Source organism: Elgaria multicarinata, chromosome 3, assembly GCF_023053635.1.
Source record: "Elgaria multicarinata webbii isolate HBS135686 ecotype San Diego chromosome 3, rElgMul1.1.pri, whole genome shotgun sequence".
NCBI lineage: Eukaryota > Metazoa > Chordata > Lepidosauria > Squamata > Anguidae > Elgaria > Elgaria multicarinata.
Genome location: NC_086173.1, coordinates 115,154,633 through 115,171,917, shown reverse-complemented (window position 1 = coordinate 115,171,917; position 17,285 = coordinate 115,154,633). Strand labels below are relative to the sequence as shown.

At 39.1% G+C, this 17,285-nt stretch overlaps 1 protein-coding gene across 2 annotated transcripts in view; it reads left to right on the top strand.

The window, feature by feature from the left end:
• Positions 1 to 17,285, top strand: part of IL17RD (interleukin 17 receptor D) — a 58,024-nt gene that overhangs the window by 33,727 nt on the left and 7,012 nt on the right. For both annotated transcript variants that reach the window (XM_063121288.1, XM_063121287.1), the window contains exons 2-9: positions 3,642 to 3,699; positions 4,948 to 5,073; positions 11,367 to 11,485; positions 12,319 to 12,439; positions 13,854 to 13,898; positions 14,012 to 14,163; positions 15,684 to 15,749; positions 16,550 to 16,604. In XM_063121288.1, the coding sequence (XP_062977358.1) occupies positions 3,642 to 3,699; positions 4,948 to 5,073; positions 11,367 to 11,485; positions 12,319 to 12,439; positions 13,854 to 13,898; positions 14,012 to 14,163; positions 15,684 to 15,749; positions 16,550 to 16,604 (742 nt within the window). The remainder of the gene's footprint in view (positions 1 to 3,641; positions 3,700 to 4,947; positions 5,074 to 11,366; positions 11,486 to 12,318; positions 12,440 to 13,853; positions 13,899 to 14,011; positions 14,164 to 15,683; positions 15,750 to 16,549; positions 16,605 to 17,285) is intronic.

Below are 17,285 nucleotides of genomic sequence, written 5' to 3'. Positions count from 1 at the left end.
GATGAACGTTTAACGTTGTTTTTAGGTATATGTTGTCTGTGTGTGTGTGTTGCCTGTTTATATGGTTTTATGTAAACACCTTTGTATTTTTTGTATAGTGTGTTTAATGGTTTTCAGTTTTTGTGAATCAGCCAGAGAGCTTTGGCTGTGGGTCAGTATAGAAATGTAAGAAATGAAATAAAATGAAGGGTATAGCAGATACTCTATTATTTTTATGGTGTTTACAATTCCTCTTTCTAGCTCTTGAAAACCTTTATGTTTGGAATGAACTAATATATTTATGAAATCAACAACATTCATACCCAAAAAGTCCTTCCCCATTCATGCTATAGCATCTGCCCATTTGGAATAGGTTTGAGATCTGTCATGGATTGTGAATTAAGAACAATGTATCAGAGCCCTGCCATCAGGATTTCTTTACATCAGGGGAGCTGAACCTGAGGTCCAGGGGTCAAATCCGGCCCTCCTGGAGTCCCAGTCTGGCCCCCCAGGATTCCTCAGAGGGCGATGCCTCCTTTTTCCCAATCCCTGATTGTCTGCTGCTGCTTTCCCCAGCTATTTTAAAATATTTCCTAAAGCTTAGTTAATGGCAATAAGACCTTTAAGTTACACAATGCCCCGCCCACCACTGGAATGCAGCCCCTAAGAGCTTCTCTGAAATTGAATTCAGCCCTCAGGCTGAAAGAGACCCTGCCTGCACCCCCTGGTCTACATGTTTATAAACGCAGTTAGTTTTGTGATAGTCATGTATAACTTTCAGCATCTTGATTTTTGCTCTCATGTTTTATGTCTTGCCTCTCAAAATTGGTATTTTGTTAAAATGAGTTATAGTTTTCCTCAGAGATGCATCTGGAATCTTAAGAATCCAATCCCATTAAAGCATATTTGCTAATTGTGGATATGAATTTATGTTTCAAAATAGTGAAGATCTAATCCACAACTGGTGGGTTTTTAACGTGGAATGGCTGAAAACAAAAACTTAAGCTTGCCCTTCCCATTTGTTCCTCTTGCCCAACTAAACAGTTCACCAATAAATTCTCACAGGATGAAAAGCCACTTTAAGTGACAAAACAAACTTTTTACCCTGGAGTTCCTAACCTAAATTCATTTGTGTTGCAACTCTGTAGGAGGTAGGGAATGAATTTAATCCATTGATTGTTCTGAGAGAACAGAAAACAATGCTTGGTTTTTCTGCTACAATTATGGAGGCCAGGAATAGTGCTGTGGGGTGCTTTGGAGAAGTTGCCCAGGCAGGTTTTGCAAAAGATTTGTGAAAGAAAGGAAATAATCAACTGTAGTTGGATAGTATAGCTATTATTTCGTTGTTCATTCTTGAGTGTCCATTATTAGTGATATTGTTGAAGCATAGAAACCTATTTGGTGCAAACTGTACATATTTAGAAGTCTGGAAATAAAATGTTCTTTTATTGATTCTTTTTCTGTATGAAGGATGTTGATGCTTGCTAGTGTCCTGAACTTCCCCTTCTCCCAAATTATACATTGTTATAACATTACTTTTTTGTCATTTTACTAAAAAGGTTTTGTATCATAATTAAATCTTGTTTCGTGCAACTATTACAGTTTGTTTAGCTGAAGAATAACTAAACTGAGTAGGTACATGCTTATCACCATTGTTGTGCATACACTGGTAGTTTCTTGTACATATTGTATAATTGACCTTGAGGGGAAAGCCTTGAAAGTAAATTTATGCTGCGAAATTTATGCAGTCTATTGTAGCAGGAGTTCCAGATTGGAGAGACTGGATGGCTGATAACCTAGCCAAGAGGCCAGTGAAAGTCCTTAAAACCTTCTGTTCTGAATCCAGTTAAAGAGGCCAAAAAGCTATACGTAGAGAATAGCTTTAGGGCATGCTCCAACTCCTAGCATTCCCCAGCCAGTTTAGGGACTTTTTTCTACCTAAACACTCATAGGATTGCATTCCTAGTTGCTTTTCAAAACCAATACATTAAAAAAAATCAATGGCAATTCTTCCATCTACTTTGGGTTGCCAGCTGTTAATCAGCTGACATCTTATTTATATATTATTGCATAACCCAAGGCGGCGTACATAATCCTCCTCATTTTATCCTCACAACAACAACCCTGTGAGGTGAGTTGGGCTGAGAGTCTGTGACTGGTCCAAAGTCACCCAGTGGGTTTCCATGGCCGAGTGGGGACTAGAACCCGGATCTCCCGACTCCCGGTCTGACACTTTAGTCACTACGCCACACATAGGTAGAGTGGGCTGATTTACGGCAACTAGGAAATAAGTTTTTATATTCAACAATTGGTACCTGATGCAACATATGGAAATGTTTGCAGGTACTTTGTGTTTTAAAAATGAAATCAAGTTGAATTCTGCAGCCTTTATAAATTATGCAACTTCAGCAAGTTTACATAGTTTTTCTTATTTGCAGAATTATTCATTTTGGTTTTGTTGGTAGTGGAGGAAGTTTCAAAGGTTATATAGAGCCATGTTTCAAACTACTGGAAAATTTATTCAGCTACCACTGTGGCTCTTGAGATGTCAGCAGGTATTGCCCATTCAGTATTAACTATATTTTTCATAAATCTAAGAACTGAAAACTTTTGGGCGTTTAAATGAAAACTGAGCTTCTCAGGAAGCTGAGTTTTATGGCCAGTTTGACACATTTCTGTGCTCCTGTAGATTTGCAGCATACACACAGACTTGCTTATATTACTTGGCCATTACAAAAAGACCTTCTTAACTAAAAACTGACCCTTTGCTAAAAGGAGTCACTAGTCTGCTAATGGTCATGGGTAAACTCCATTGACTTTAATGGAACTTAGATGTGATTGGCTGGTGCATGATGGTGCTGCACCTACTCTAAAAAATGAAGGAAAACAAGATTGTTACTTGTAATGTTTGCCTTGGCTCTGAGATACCTGCTTTGGGTGCTGTTGCCACCTGAGGTTCACTGGGTATCTATGGCCTTCTCACAGGTGGTATCAACCTTTTGGAATTCCCTCCCTAGAAAGGTTTGCCAGGCCCCAAATATACTCTTAAGCATTTTTGGATACTGGCTTTTCTGAAAGCCTTTAACTGATCTAGTCTATATTTGTTTTAGTTTTTGCTGATATTTAATAGTAATATCTACTGTATCTGGCTGCTATATGATGTAAGCTGATTGCGTTCATTTTTGTGTATGCTCAGAGTCAATGAATTTTGCATCTCTTCTCTACATCTTAAAGTTAGATGATGTTTGACCTTTTTAACATTTCCAGTAATCATACTGCTTTAAGGGATGGTGACACTTCTTGCACAAAATCTGGGTCTAGGTAAAGACAGTGTTCAGCTCCTCTGGGCTAAGCAATGTGCATTTACTTACCAATTTGCAAGGTAGTATAAAACGTTGTAATTTTATTTTGACAAAACAATAATGTTGCATAGAAGTATTTTTTCCCTCATTATTAATGTTTTAGACTCTGTTCATGCAACCATGTACATCAGTTAACAACCTGAATGCATAAAACAGTTTTGGTCTGAAGTGGGATTTGCAAATATAGTATTGCTTCAAACATTCAACTCAAAGTCATCAAGGATGGAGTAGTCAAATGCATGATGTAGATCCCAGAAAACAGTTTGTCTTATACTGGGGTTTTTTCTTGTTTCCCTGTAGGGTTTGTCACCAATTGGAAAGAATGCTGGCCTGCTTAATATCACCTTTAAGTATGACAGTAAGTTCTCCATTTTTTGGTCAGGCTGCTTTCTCTAGAATATAGCTTTATTCATCAAATTTTAATACATTTCATTAGTTTAAAATACCATGCATTAAAATAATACTTTAAAAAGAGAGAAACAATTATAACAGGATTTTGAACTGGCCTTTTTTAGTTACTTAATGACGTTTTTGTTTAGATTCTTAACTAACCTGAAGGTTCAGAACAGAATAGAGCTGGTTCACACAATTAAACAACCTACAGTTTATTAACAAGGGGCTGTTTGACTCCTGACCACTTGCCTGAGTAGTTCTCTATGGCATGTGAACCTGGAACTCTGGGTTGTTAAAGGAGAAATAACCCAAAGTTAGAACCCAATGTTTGTTCTTGGGTTATAATCTGCTTCATTCACAACTCACTGAACATCCTTTTCTTAGCATAAACTGATAAAATATCTGAGCAGTGAACAGTACAAAGTGGCATCATCATCATTATTGAAATACAGAATTAAAACCTTTAAAATGAGATTGTGTCAATCTGATTGTAGCTGGTTAGTCAGGGAAAACTTGTTTAGTAAAAATATCTTCAGCAGGTAGATATTTTTATCTAAATGATGTTGGTGCCTGCCTGATAGCGACAGGCAGGGAGTTCCATAGAGAGGGAGTTAAAGGTCTACTCTGAGTGGACTCCAAACAGACTGTAGGCCCATACAGGACCACCGGGTGTGCCTCACCTGATTACCTCGGTAACCAGGCAGGCTAGTAAGGGAGAAGGCTCTCTCTCAAATAACCGTCTCCCAGGCTTTATACACCAATAACAAAACCTTAAACCTGACCTGGTAGCAAATAGGCAGCCAATGCAGTTCCCTCACTAGAGATGTGTTACATGATGAAAAGGGGCAACCTCTGACAACAGTTGAGCTGCTGCATTCTGTGTTAGCTGCAGTTTCCTGACCAGCCGGCCGCAATATCATGGTAGTAAGCTCAGCCGTTGGTTAGAGAAGCCTTCCCCCAACTACAGCTCCCATGACTTCCAACCAGCATGGCCAACCAAAAGGGTTGATGGAAGCTATAGTCCAATATATCTGGAGGGCACCAGGTTGGGGATAATTCATAGAGATCAGAATTGTGCTATATAAACTAGAGAGCTGATTGACAGCAGGAACATTTTCTGTTGAAAATTCTTTGTTTGAAATTACAATTGTAAAGATGTCGTTGCATAAGGCCTGAATTAAAAGTATTTAACCAGATTATTTTTCTTTTTCAGACTGCACACCTTATTTGAATTCAGTTGGGAAACATGTGATTGGTGATGTACAAAATATCACTATTAGCCAGTATGCATGCTCTGATCAAGTTGCAGTAACAATACTATGGACAGCAAATCCCATTGGTAAGTAGGGGGAAATGAATTGCAATCACTTGCCTATTTAGTAGCAGACTGTTGACAGTGACTCAGTTCAGACAACATGTTTCTCAACCGGGGTAGGAGAGAGGGTGGAGGAACTGTCAATCAAACGTCGCAAAGGATTTTACTCAATTCCTCAGTAGCCCACAGTCACACAATTGTGGAGTTAGAACATTTTGTGTGGGGGAAGTACCTCTTAAAAACTCAACCATTGAGTGGAGTTTTTATACTACATTGACTAATGTGTTGTCTGAACTGAGCCAATTTCTGCTTATGTCCAGGCCAGCTAGAAGAATTGTGGTCATCACCCAGGGTAATAAATAGAATTTAGTTCTTCTCAAATTTCCTGAAATTAAGCACTCTAAAATTGAGGCTAAAAACTTAGTCCAACTCTGACCAAAATTCATAACACTGAGAACATGGCTAGGAAAGGAATAAGATGATCCACTGAACCCAGGCTAAGCAGCCCCATGTAAAAACATTTTGTTTCCGATGTTTAAAGGCATTTTGAAATTTTAAAAGCTGTATTTTCTGTATCATCTTCATTAGTATCATCATCATCATCATCTTAATACAGCTTAGCCAGAATTGCTTTTAATGAATGGAAGGGTTAGGGTGATCATATTTTGGAAACTAAAAAGGGGGACAATATGGTTGGCACCCAAGGGGGCGTGTCCACCAACATGTCCAGCCCCAGGGAGCATGTCCACCCAAACATAGCCTTGGTCACATGTCTGATTTTACAGCACAGAATTAAGACAAATCTGTTCTACATAACATCTTAATGTTAAAATCACTGAAATAAAGAACAAGTGAGACATTCAATGTATCTGAAATTAACTTCACTCACTCCTACTTTTGTAGCTTTTGCTGTACTTTGAAGCTTTTGCTATACTCTGTGATACAGTGTCCCCTTCCCCAAATATCTTTTTTGGCTGTATCCTCACTCCGCTGCAAGCTTCTACTGCTATTAACAGGGTTTGCTGCCGGCCAGCTGGTTGGCTGGCTTTTTAATTTTATTTTAAATTTCAACTTTTTAAAAAACTTGCGTATGATTGTCACAAGTTTCTCTAACATTAGGGTGGGTGTTGTGGGAGGCAGACCCTATTTCTCCCATTCACACTTCTCACTTATATACATTAGCGTCTCAAGGCTTGTGCATTGGCACCCCTTCGCACATCCAGACTTTGAACTCCTGTCTACTTCCTGCACAAACATGCCCTGCGTTAGATGCCAGCATCATGGGTTTCAGTTACAATAGGTTTCTCTAGGTTGTCTGTGCAGCCTCTGTTGTCTCTCTAAGTCATTGCAGCCAAACCAAAGCCTCCAGCCTCAAACAATCTCCCTCTCTCCCTCTCTGCCAAAGTGTCCTGATGGTCCAGCTGGTTGTGGTTGGGGATATTGCTTATTGTAGCTTATTGCATTGTCATATCCAGTGACTCTTACTTTAAAAACCTCTACCACCAGCCGCCTTCACTTCCTCTCCTTTTGCACAACCGCTCGATTCTGAAGCACTCTTAAAACACTGGGTGGCAAGCCAGCCTCTCAGGGCCAAGCTACAGGTGCATTTGGGTTGCCTTCAGCCTCTCTCTGCCTTATGCCAGCCAGCCAACATCTCCAGCCTTAAACAAACCCCCATACCTCTCTGCCAAAGTCTCCCAACAGTCTAGCCAGGCTGTGCACTTGTACCCTATGGCCAGGGGTAGGGTGACAGCTTATAACTTGGTAGCATCCAGTGACTTTTGTTTTTTAAAAAACTTTACCACCAGCCGCCACTGCCTGCACCAATACTGGACTCTGAGATGCTCTTAAAAAGGCTCTGTGTGGCACACCAGCCTCTCAGGGCTCAGCTATAGCTGTCTCTGAGTTGTGTCTTCAGTCTAACTCTGTCTCTAAAAGATATGCCAGCCAGCCAAAGCTGCAAATCTATCAATTTTTCTCTGACACACACTTCGAATGTTCTACACAGCCTGCTAAGAAATGAACAAAGTGAAGTGGAAAGGAAGGGGTAGCGAAGAAAAGCAATAACATGCCAGGTTCCAACAACCACAGCAACAGGGCATCTGCAAAGATGAGAGCCTCTCTCTCGACTGGCACCTCACGGTTGGTCGTGATAATTTTTCTCTAAGGATGACCTTTCATTGCCCGTGTGGAACTTTTAGAAACAGGCCTCAGGCCCATTCTGTTCTGCTTGTGGGCTGCTTTGACTGACCTCTTATTTCCCACATTTTGATTTGTGGACACCTTGCCTCTGCTGAGCTCCAGGCACCCAACTGCCCACTAAATCTGCAAACAGGAAAAGTGTCCTGCTTGCCCAGCACTTCTTAGCTAAAAACTGGAGATCCTCCTGATGCCAAGGGCTGAAACTGGTGCAAGATTCCAAAGAGGAGGTTTGACAATCTGTGTTTGAAGGATATGGCTCCAGCAGTTTTTTAAAACAATTTTAAAACCTTGAACTTAATTCCCCCCCACTAAAAATCAACGGATGAACAGATCTGATTCAAACTTGACATGACTAAATACCTCCTTAAGAACTATCATGGTGCCAATTTTGAGCTCTTTAACTTTAAAAATTACATTTTTTAAAAAAATAATTCTAAAATCTTAAACTTTAAAAAAAAACCTAAAACTCAACAGATGAACAGATTTGATTCAAACTTAGCATGGCTAAAGTCCTCCTTAAGAGCAGTCATGGTGCGAAGTTTCATCTCTTTATCTTTAAAAATAACATTTTTTAAAAAATTCAAACCCTCAAATTTTAAATTTTTTCTAGAACTCAACAGATGAATGGATCTGTTTCAAATGTGGCATGGCTAAAGCCCTAGCTAAGAGCTATCACTGTGCCAAGTTTCATCTCCTTATCTTTAAAAATGACACAGATATAAGCATTTTCGTTAATTCTTATTAATGTAGAGCTGCCCTTTGGCTGGGGAGGCTGGGGAAAATCTGGATTTTTCTTCAAATTTCATAATTCCCCTCCCTTCCTTAATTTGTTACCAAAAATCCTGACAAATCTAGGTTTTTCCTGTCATATCATCACCCTAGGAAGGGTGCTTAACTCAATCCTATTGAAATCAATGGGGCTTAAAGGTGCTTGTGCTGGCTCCATGCCTATGTGCCCTGCGTATAGACACTTTTCAGCCAGTTTAATGCAAGCCACTCTTTAATTCAAACAGTCTTCTTTAACAAGACAATAAAGAATGATAACTTATAGTCCACAAAAAATAAGGAGGTAGTCTAGTGGGAAATAAGTAATGGATGTTCGATAAAAAGAGGAAAAGCCTGTTAAAAATGGAGTATGCTCTGCTAGGTCTTCTGGGCCTCTTGCCCAAAAATGAGAAAAAACTCCCGCCCAAAGGTAAGTCCCTACTAGTCTATTCCAGACTCCTCTAGGTTCCAGCTACAGCAAGCCTGGCTAGCAGATCCTTGATCGCTCTTATCCATGGCTATAAACATATACATTTCTTAGACTTTAAAGAGCTGGGAGCAACACAGTGCTTATCTTGGCACATTGCCTCTATGTTAAACTGTATGCGACTTTTTTGTCTGCCCTTTGCTTGGAAATAGATTTTAGTGAAATCCAAGTAAATGTGTCTGAGATATGCATGGTAATCTTCTGGATCAGATAATGAAATTGTAATTCCTAGAATGAAGAACAATGTAAGTAACCAAGAGAATATATAAACATAATTTAATGCAGAGATACATCCTAAACGTTGACGTCCAGAACAACTGTACTGCTTGATACATAATTCCCAGTGTCTTTAATCTATCTTGGTTGTACTGGAAGTTGCTCAGCCTTTCAAAAGGGCTGTGGTAGTGAGCTGAAAACAGAAATGTACTTGGCAAAATAACTAATAAATATATTTTGTGGAAATAAAAAAAAATGTCTAAAGCTTAATTAATTATATTCAGTAGCATTGAATTTGAATATGAAATAATTACTAGTTACAAAAAAGGAATGTGGAAGTGATACCCAAAGCTTCCAAGAGTGCAGACAGGGTTACTGAATTTCTAATCTGCAGCTGCAAGTTTGGCTTCATCCAATCTCCATGGGATAGAAAGCTTGGTGCTTTCTCTTGTAATGAACAGAGGTTAATCCTTTTGAAAGCATCAAGAGAGAACTGTAGTTGAAGGATCTCAGGTAACAAGGAGCCCGTTAACTCTTCTCTTTCATGCTCTGTATGTTAGCACAAACACTGCTTTTATTCCTCTAAATATTAAGAACACAGTGGGTGGCTCATTTGCCTTTCCCGTAGCAAGACCATTGAGTTCTGAGAAATAAGATACTCATACAAACATACACACTTGGAATACTGAATTCAAGCACAACAAATATACAGAGTTAAGCTATAGTAATCAATTTTGGTTTAAACATTTTTGAACGTTTTCAAATCTATGGAGTCTTCCCCATTCTATCTAATTGTATGCAGTTACCGGATGCTGAGCTTAGACTCTTTCATTTCAGCCTTTTATTCTGAATGTATTTTCTTTAGCAAATAGTATCCTTACTCTAAACATCACAGAGTGCCAAATTAGCTACACATCTGCCTTTCATTCATTCATTTAATTGTTATACTACCCAACAGCAAAAACTGTCTCAGGGCGGTTTGCAAAAATTTAAAAAACATATTAAAACATATTATAAAACCTGTAACATAAAAAATTGAAACAATTTAAAACAGCTAAAAACAGTTAACAATAATTCTGAAGGTTCTGTTATTTACAAGTACTAGATTCCCTGTTGGCCAGTTGAGCTGAGCACTTTTGCTTAAATAGATCGAGTCTTGTAGCCATTTTTATAATCAGTTTTGGAGGCATTTGGAGCACCTCTGAAACCCAGTAGATGTTTAATCCCCTGCCCTCCACCTAGCTCTGAAATTGGAGCGGGATGGGGGAAGGGTGGGCGGCCAGGCTCTTTTGAGTTGCATTGTACTTTAGAGGCACTTTTGTGCCACCTTTCTCATGCTGCCCTTCAGACATTCCTCCACAGCACAAACAATAGGATAAGGCCCTGCGCCACCTGAAGGACGGAGCCCTGGCAAACTCATATTTTGGCTGGATATCAATGCCTACTTTTGAGCAAAATGTAACCTCAGAGCTCATGCTGATTGTATAGTGAATTTAACCCTCATCGGGATAAAAACTACACAAATTATTGTTGGGATCTATCAGAAGTTTCCCTGGATTATTTTTTGTTAAAACAATTCCATGAAACATGTTTTTATCACAAAATGTTAAGATCATGGAGACAAAAAACAAAGCAAACAAACAAAACACACACACATCACACATCACATATTCCCCATGGGGGGGAAATAGATCTTTTGGGATATTTATTGTCCCAGGCTGTTTTTGGTTATAGATAGAAAATTGTAAATGGTAAGTGGCTGAAATTTGGGCACATTTGGATAATATCCAATGTTAGTCCTATGTAGGGTAAACTCAGTGTAACAAATGGAAATCAAGTTAGTTGTGACTAATGTAAGTCTCATTCATTTCAATGGATCTACTTTATATAGGACTAACATTGGATATGACCCATTGTTTACCGTCATTCCAATGAAATGTCTGAGAAGGAGTACATTGTAGATCTATTTCTGCATAATTTTTGCAAGAAACAGTGTACCAGACCTGATGAGCTACTTTAAAAAAAAGAAAAGGTTAGAGACTATGGCCTGGTTCAGACAACATACTAAACTATGCTGCTTAAGAGAATGCAATGCATTCCCTTAACCATTTTGTGGTTAAGCAGCATGGTTTAGCATGTTGTCTGAACCAGGCCATTGTGGTACATCACAGAGCCCCTTTCAGCAGTACCTCAGGAGTGTGACGGCTATTCTAGTATATCTCTTTCCTGTGATGCTCCACTAATGGTAGGAAATTGGAGAACATATGGAAGGATACAGCTTATGAATATATGGGCAGGATTCTATTTGACACTAGCAATAATGTAAAATAGGTTGCATTAGCGTAACCTACCTCTATCACAACATCAATAGTGTTTACCGGCATGACTGGTTTACCCAGAAAACCCATCATAATTGCAAACATTATTAGTTTTGTCCTAGATGTAGTTTATGCTAGCCCTACGTAATTTACAATAGCACTAGTGCCAAATAGAATACTGCCTAATGTCTTTAAATATAATCAGCCTACAAATAAAGGTGGATTCTTGCATTAAGCAGGGGGTTGGATTCAATGGCCTTATAGGCCCCTTCCAACTCTACTATTCTATGATTCTATGAAATATGCATCTTCTTTTTAATTGTATGCAGGTATTGAGCTTGTTAAGGGATTTCGAGTGATACTTGAAGAGTTAAAATCCGAAGGGAGACAGTGCCAACAATTGGTTTTAAAGGACCCAAAGCAGCTCAATTCAAGTTATAAGTGGACTGTAAGTAGCATGCTTTAATTATGCTCTGTTGTATGTTTTTTTTAAAAAAAAATTTCATAAAATGTTTTTATGGGCCAAAAATCCCAACTGTTCTTTTATGAAAAGCCTCACTGAAGTTGGTGAGTAGTTTTTCGCTATCAGTTCTATATAAAAGATGTGACCATATTCCTGTGCAGGCATTAGCTTGCAATATGCATAGGGTTAAAGCGGGGACAGGATATGTGCGAGCAAGCATGCCATATCCCCTAGTCTCTCCGCAAGTCTGGCCATGTCCTAGACTTTTGCGCACTGCATGCAAAGTCCATGTGGAGGCTTGTAAGCATATTTGGCTGAATGCGCTTACACAGCTCCCGTGTTCAGGAGTCCTGCCACTCATTTGCTGTGAAGGAATAACCCCACGGAGAACCAGGAGGAAAGTAAACGACTTTAGCGTGAGGGAACTCCTCTTTGGAATATTATGGATCAAGTCAAGAGACCTCTACTTTCATCTCCTAGTCTCTATTTTTATGATGATGTAGTGCTTGAGTTATGGGAGAAAAAGTCTGTGAGTGTGGCGGGGAGCTTTATTAAATATACAATTCCCAACACTGAACTCTCTCCAATTTTAGTCAAATCCTGGCTGAAATGTTAGCCTTACTGTTCTTTAAGGCAGTAGCTAATTGGGCCATCACAAAAGATATGGATGCTGTTCCCCTTCTGGTACCACTGTAATTCAAGCACTGAAAAGAAGAACTATGGACTTGGAGTCGGAAAATATGCCTCCCTGCACTGACATGGCCGTATAGAAAGTGTTAAAATATGTTACTGACTGGCTTAAATTTCTCTACTTACAGGGAGTGGAGTCTCAGCCTTTTCTAAATCTGAAATTTGAAACTGACTACTTTGTAAAGATTGTTCCTTTCCCATCCATTAAGAATGAAAGTAACTACCATCCATTTTTCTTCAGAACCCGGCGTAAGTACAACAGCAATTATTGCTTTTTGCTTTTATAGATATCTGTGGCTTGAGTCTTAATGAAAGCAGATAGCAACTGTAACTATACGCTTCCACCTCTAGGTAAAATCCACTTCAAAGCATACCATAGCTGGAATGGATTTGTGAAAATGGGAATAGTTCACAATGGAGGAATTATTAGGGAAGATTCAGTAGATTAAGCTGACATCAATGATATGTTCATGTAATGGCATTCAAATTGTGTCTGTGCTTCTTTTCCAGTGTTTGCTATTGCTTGTTGGGGCTTAAAAGACCGTTAGAGTCATACAATACATTAACATGTTATTCATGCAACATGACAACACAGAGTGTGGGTTGAATCATGGGTTGTTGCTGAATTGTAGGTTGTTGTATTGTGTAAACACAGCTGCACTAACAAACCATGGTTTGTTAAACATGAACAACCCATGGTTTGTTAAACATGAACAACCCATGAAGAGAATCCTTGCTTTGTTGTTGGATTGTGAACTCTGGGTTGTCTGTGGTTAACAAATCATGGTTTGTTTATGTGGCTGGGTTCACACAACACAACAAACTATAATTCAATGACAACCCATACTCAGCCCATACTCTAGGTTGCCCTCTGTAAATAGGACCCTGCTCATGCAGCCTGACTGCTCCCCCGCTTTTTCATGTCAATGGATTGCATGAGCAGATCCTATTTGTGTATGAACTTTACCTTGTGAGTTCAAGGTCTTGGATATGGTAGGGGAGGCTGTGTCCCTCCACTTGTATATCCCACATGAGGTATGGACTGGCTGTTGGGATAAGTAAAGATTCAAATGACAGCGCTATCATGTGACAGTTGGAATGATCTGAATCTATCCTTTGTAGCTTATCTTTAGGGTGCTAAACACCTTGAAGCTACAATATTAACCTATTGCTGAGGAGCCTGAAGTTCTACTTTCCTTTTCTTTCTCCCTTGGTGAGGTCAGATAAGCTTATCAGTGTACGGCTGTTCCTGCTTTTTGTATTGTGCACAGCAAAGTTATAGGAAAATGCTATCATTGTGTTAGATTTATCGGTTGGAATCAAGCTTTCTGGGATAGGTGGGGTTTTCCTTTCACGCTATTATGTGAGCCGAACGTTTTCCTGCTGATATAGGATCAGCTCTGTCCAAACATCTATAAAAGGAAAATGGGCATCTCTTCATTTCTGAAATCAGACCTTCTTTTTATGAAATAAGGCAGCCTTCCCCAGGCTGGTGCTCTTTAGATGTGTTGGACTACAATTCCTATTACCCCCAAGCATTGCTTGCTTGCTGGGGATGATGGAAGTTGTAGTCAAACACATCTAGGTTGTGGGAAAGGCCAAAGTAAGGTGTTTGTGAGACCTGAGATTTTAACTTTTTTTTGTACGTATTTTTTCTTCCTAGCATGTGAATTGCTGCTGCAGCCAGAAAACTTAGCCTGCAAACCTTGTAAGTGGAAATGTTTGCTTAGCATTGTCCATACCTGGATTATACAAAAATCTACCACTGTCATGTTCTTTGAATAGTAATTAATCAATGTCTAAATATTTCTTGCTTGATAGTTTGGAAGCCAAGGAATCTGAACGTTACCCAGCAAGGCTTTAGTATGCATGTGTCTTTTGACCATGCACCACATAATTTTGGATTCAGATATTATTATCTGCACTACAAACTGAAAAATGAAGGACACTTCAAGCAGAAGACTTGCAAACAGGTTTGCTGGGCATGATTTACAATGATATATACATGAAATGATTAAACATTAACAGATATATACTAGTGGACTGCATTTCTAGCAGTTTTAGGGCATAATACTATGCATATTTAGACAAAAAACAGTCCTACAGCTCCCATAATTACCTATGCAGTCATGCTGGCTGGGGAATGCTGCATGCATATCCTATACTAGAGTGACATCAGCTGAGGAGTAGAAGGATTTGGTGGAAGTTTTGTTATACCAGTGGAATGGCAGATACCATCTGCACCATAAAGATATGCCAGTGGAAGAGTCTGCCAACTGAACTCTTCCACCAGCAAAGGTATGTGGTTGGAATGTTCGAAATGGGACACAGTTGTGAGCAAGATACAGGTGGAACAGGGAAGGCGAACACTTATGCTGGGTCCTAAACCCCTTCAATCTGTGGCTACGCCTTCAATCTGATGGTTCATTTTTACACCAGACTCAGACCTGGCTCAACAAATTTTCCTTCCATTGACTTCAATGGGCCTGGCAGAGCTTTGAGCTTTTCCCCCTTCAGTTTGTGCCACAACAGTGGGATCTTAACACTTATTTGAATTAATTTTGCATTGATCCTTATACAGTATACACATGGTACAAGTTAGTAGAGTAATTATGTTTTAGTGTTAAAGCATTTGAAAGCACACATGCAATATGCTATAGATATCAGTTTATTACATGGATGATGTTTTTTGTAGATGGAAGTCGCGATTTTAATTGTTTTTGTTGTTATTATTTTGCTGACTTGGGAACAATAAGCAATATATCTGGGCTAAGAGTGGGTTGAAGTTGTGCTGCTTTCTATGAAATACTAATGGGCCTGTTCAGATGACATGTCAAGCTCTGTGGTTAGCAAAACTGTGGTTATCTGGGGTTAGCACTAACCACAAGCTGTGCTGTCACACGCAACACTTTAAGCCATGGTTAGAGCCGCTAACCCTGCTGCAGATGATCTAACTGTGGTTATAGAGCAGAGTTTAGCAAAACACATCACACAAGACACCTTAAATCCTGCTGCTTAACCAACAGGTTTTAAGGTGTCTTGTGAACATGCCCAACGTAATGTTTCATTTTAGGCCATAAGACACTGTGTAGTTGTAATTTTCTTGGGTTAAATACTTATTGCTTCCAATCATATGTCTTCGTTTTTGGAATCTGCTCCCTTGGGCTGTCTGATCTGCTTGGCTCTAATCCAGCAGAGCCAGTCTGAGAGTGTGAGAAGGAAAAGAGCCTTGTGCACACCTATGTTCACACTGGGCTTTGAGTTATAGGCTCCAAATTCTTAACTTTTTTATGATTACTGTAAAATATATATTAGAACAAAGATGCTGATGTCTTTGGGTTTAATAATCTTGTTCTGGCTTTGCATTTATCATACCAGATGGATTTCAGATGCTTGGGAAGCAGTATGAATTTCTAAACTCGCAGCCCTTTAATGCAAGTGTACTTTCTGCTAGCATTCAAAATTGTACAAATATGCTTTCTTTTCTTCTTAGGAGAAAAATACAGATGTCACAAGCTGTATTCTTCAGAATGTCACACCAGGAGATTATATAATTGAGGTAATGCAATTATTTGTTGCTTTAGGATTTGGGACAGACAGAAATGGCTTGCCTTGTAAAATTAAAGAAGCCAGCATTCTGCATGTCCTTTGAAGTTGGGAGCATATTTAGATGACTGCCATGGTGAGAATGTACTATTCTCTGTACTATCATCTATTTAGGTTGGGTAGGACATGAAGACAAGCACTGAAATCAAACATCTTTGCTAAGATCCAGAAGCAAAGTTTTAAAGTTTGAATGCCTTACATGGTCCTTCATAGAGATTTGGGATCTCGATTCGTTTTTAAGATGGGAAGACTGTTACAGTAAGCTATGGAACAGCATGTTTGAATTTCAAGACATTTTTAGAACATTTCTAATGTTTAGTCAGGTTCATAGACCTAAATTAGTTTTAGTAAGGCTGAATATTATTTTTCTTTTTTATATATTTTTATATTATATTGATTTCAAACCCCTTCCTTGACATACCTGCATTCACTTGCATTCACTTGCTTGCTCTTCATTTAATGGATAACCAGGAACTCATTCTGTGAATCAACTCTACTGAAAAACATTGCGTTTCAGGCAATACTAAAGTTCTGTCTGTGGTGTTAAATGGCTCATTCGTAAAGCATCACTTGATGCTGCAGTCATCAGACGATGACGCATGTGTGAAACCAGTTCATAGAGACTCCATTTCTTACTAGGAAATTCTTTCTTGAAGTCTAGCTACCTAATAGTAATTTGTCATTTATCTAAAAAATAAATATTGCCATACAATTTTTAAAGGAGAGCTTCCCTGTTTTGTTTTGTTTTTGAAGCTGGTTGATGATACCAACACAACAAGGAAAACAATGCACTATTCACTCAAACCAGGTATGGGTTTTTTTTGTTCTCTATAAGAAAAAACATGTTAGTGTGTCATTACTGTCTGCACCTGCTTTTTAAGATTTACTAAAATGGTTAAGGTAGTATTAAAAATAATTAACATTGACTAGCGACGTGCTGGGCTTGATGAATCCAAGGCTGGAGTTAAAATCGCAGGAAGAAACATTAACAATCTCAGATATGCAGATGACACCACTTTGATGGCTGAAAGCGAGGAGGAGCTGAGGAGTCTTGTGACAAAGGTGAAAGAAGAAAGTGCAAAAGCTGGGTTGCAGTTAAACCTCAAAAAAACCAAGATTATGGCAACCAGCTTGATTGATAACTGGCAAATAGAGGGAGAAAACGTGGAGGCAGTGACAGACTTTGTATTTCTGGGTGCAAAGATTACTGCAGATGCTGACTGCAGCCAGGAAATCAGAAGACGTTTACTTCTTGGGAGGAGAGCAATGACAAATCTTGATAAAATAGTTAAGAGCAGAGACACCACAGTGACAACAAAAGTCCGCATAGTTAAAGCAATGGTATTCCCCGTAGTAACCTATGGCTGCGAGAGCTGGACCATAAGGAAGGCTGAGCGAAGGAAGATAGATGCTTTTGAACTGTGGTGTTGGAGGAAAATTCTGAGAGTGCCTTGGACTGCAAGGAGATCAAACCAGTCCATACTCCAGG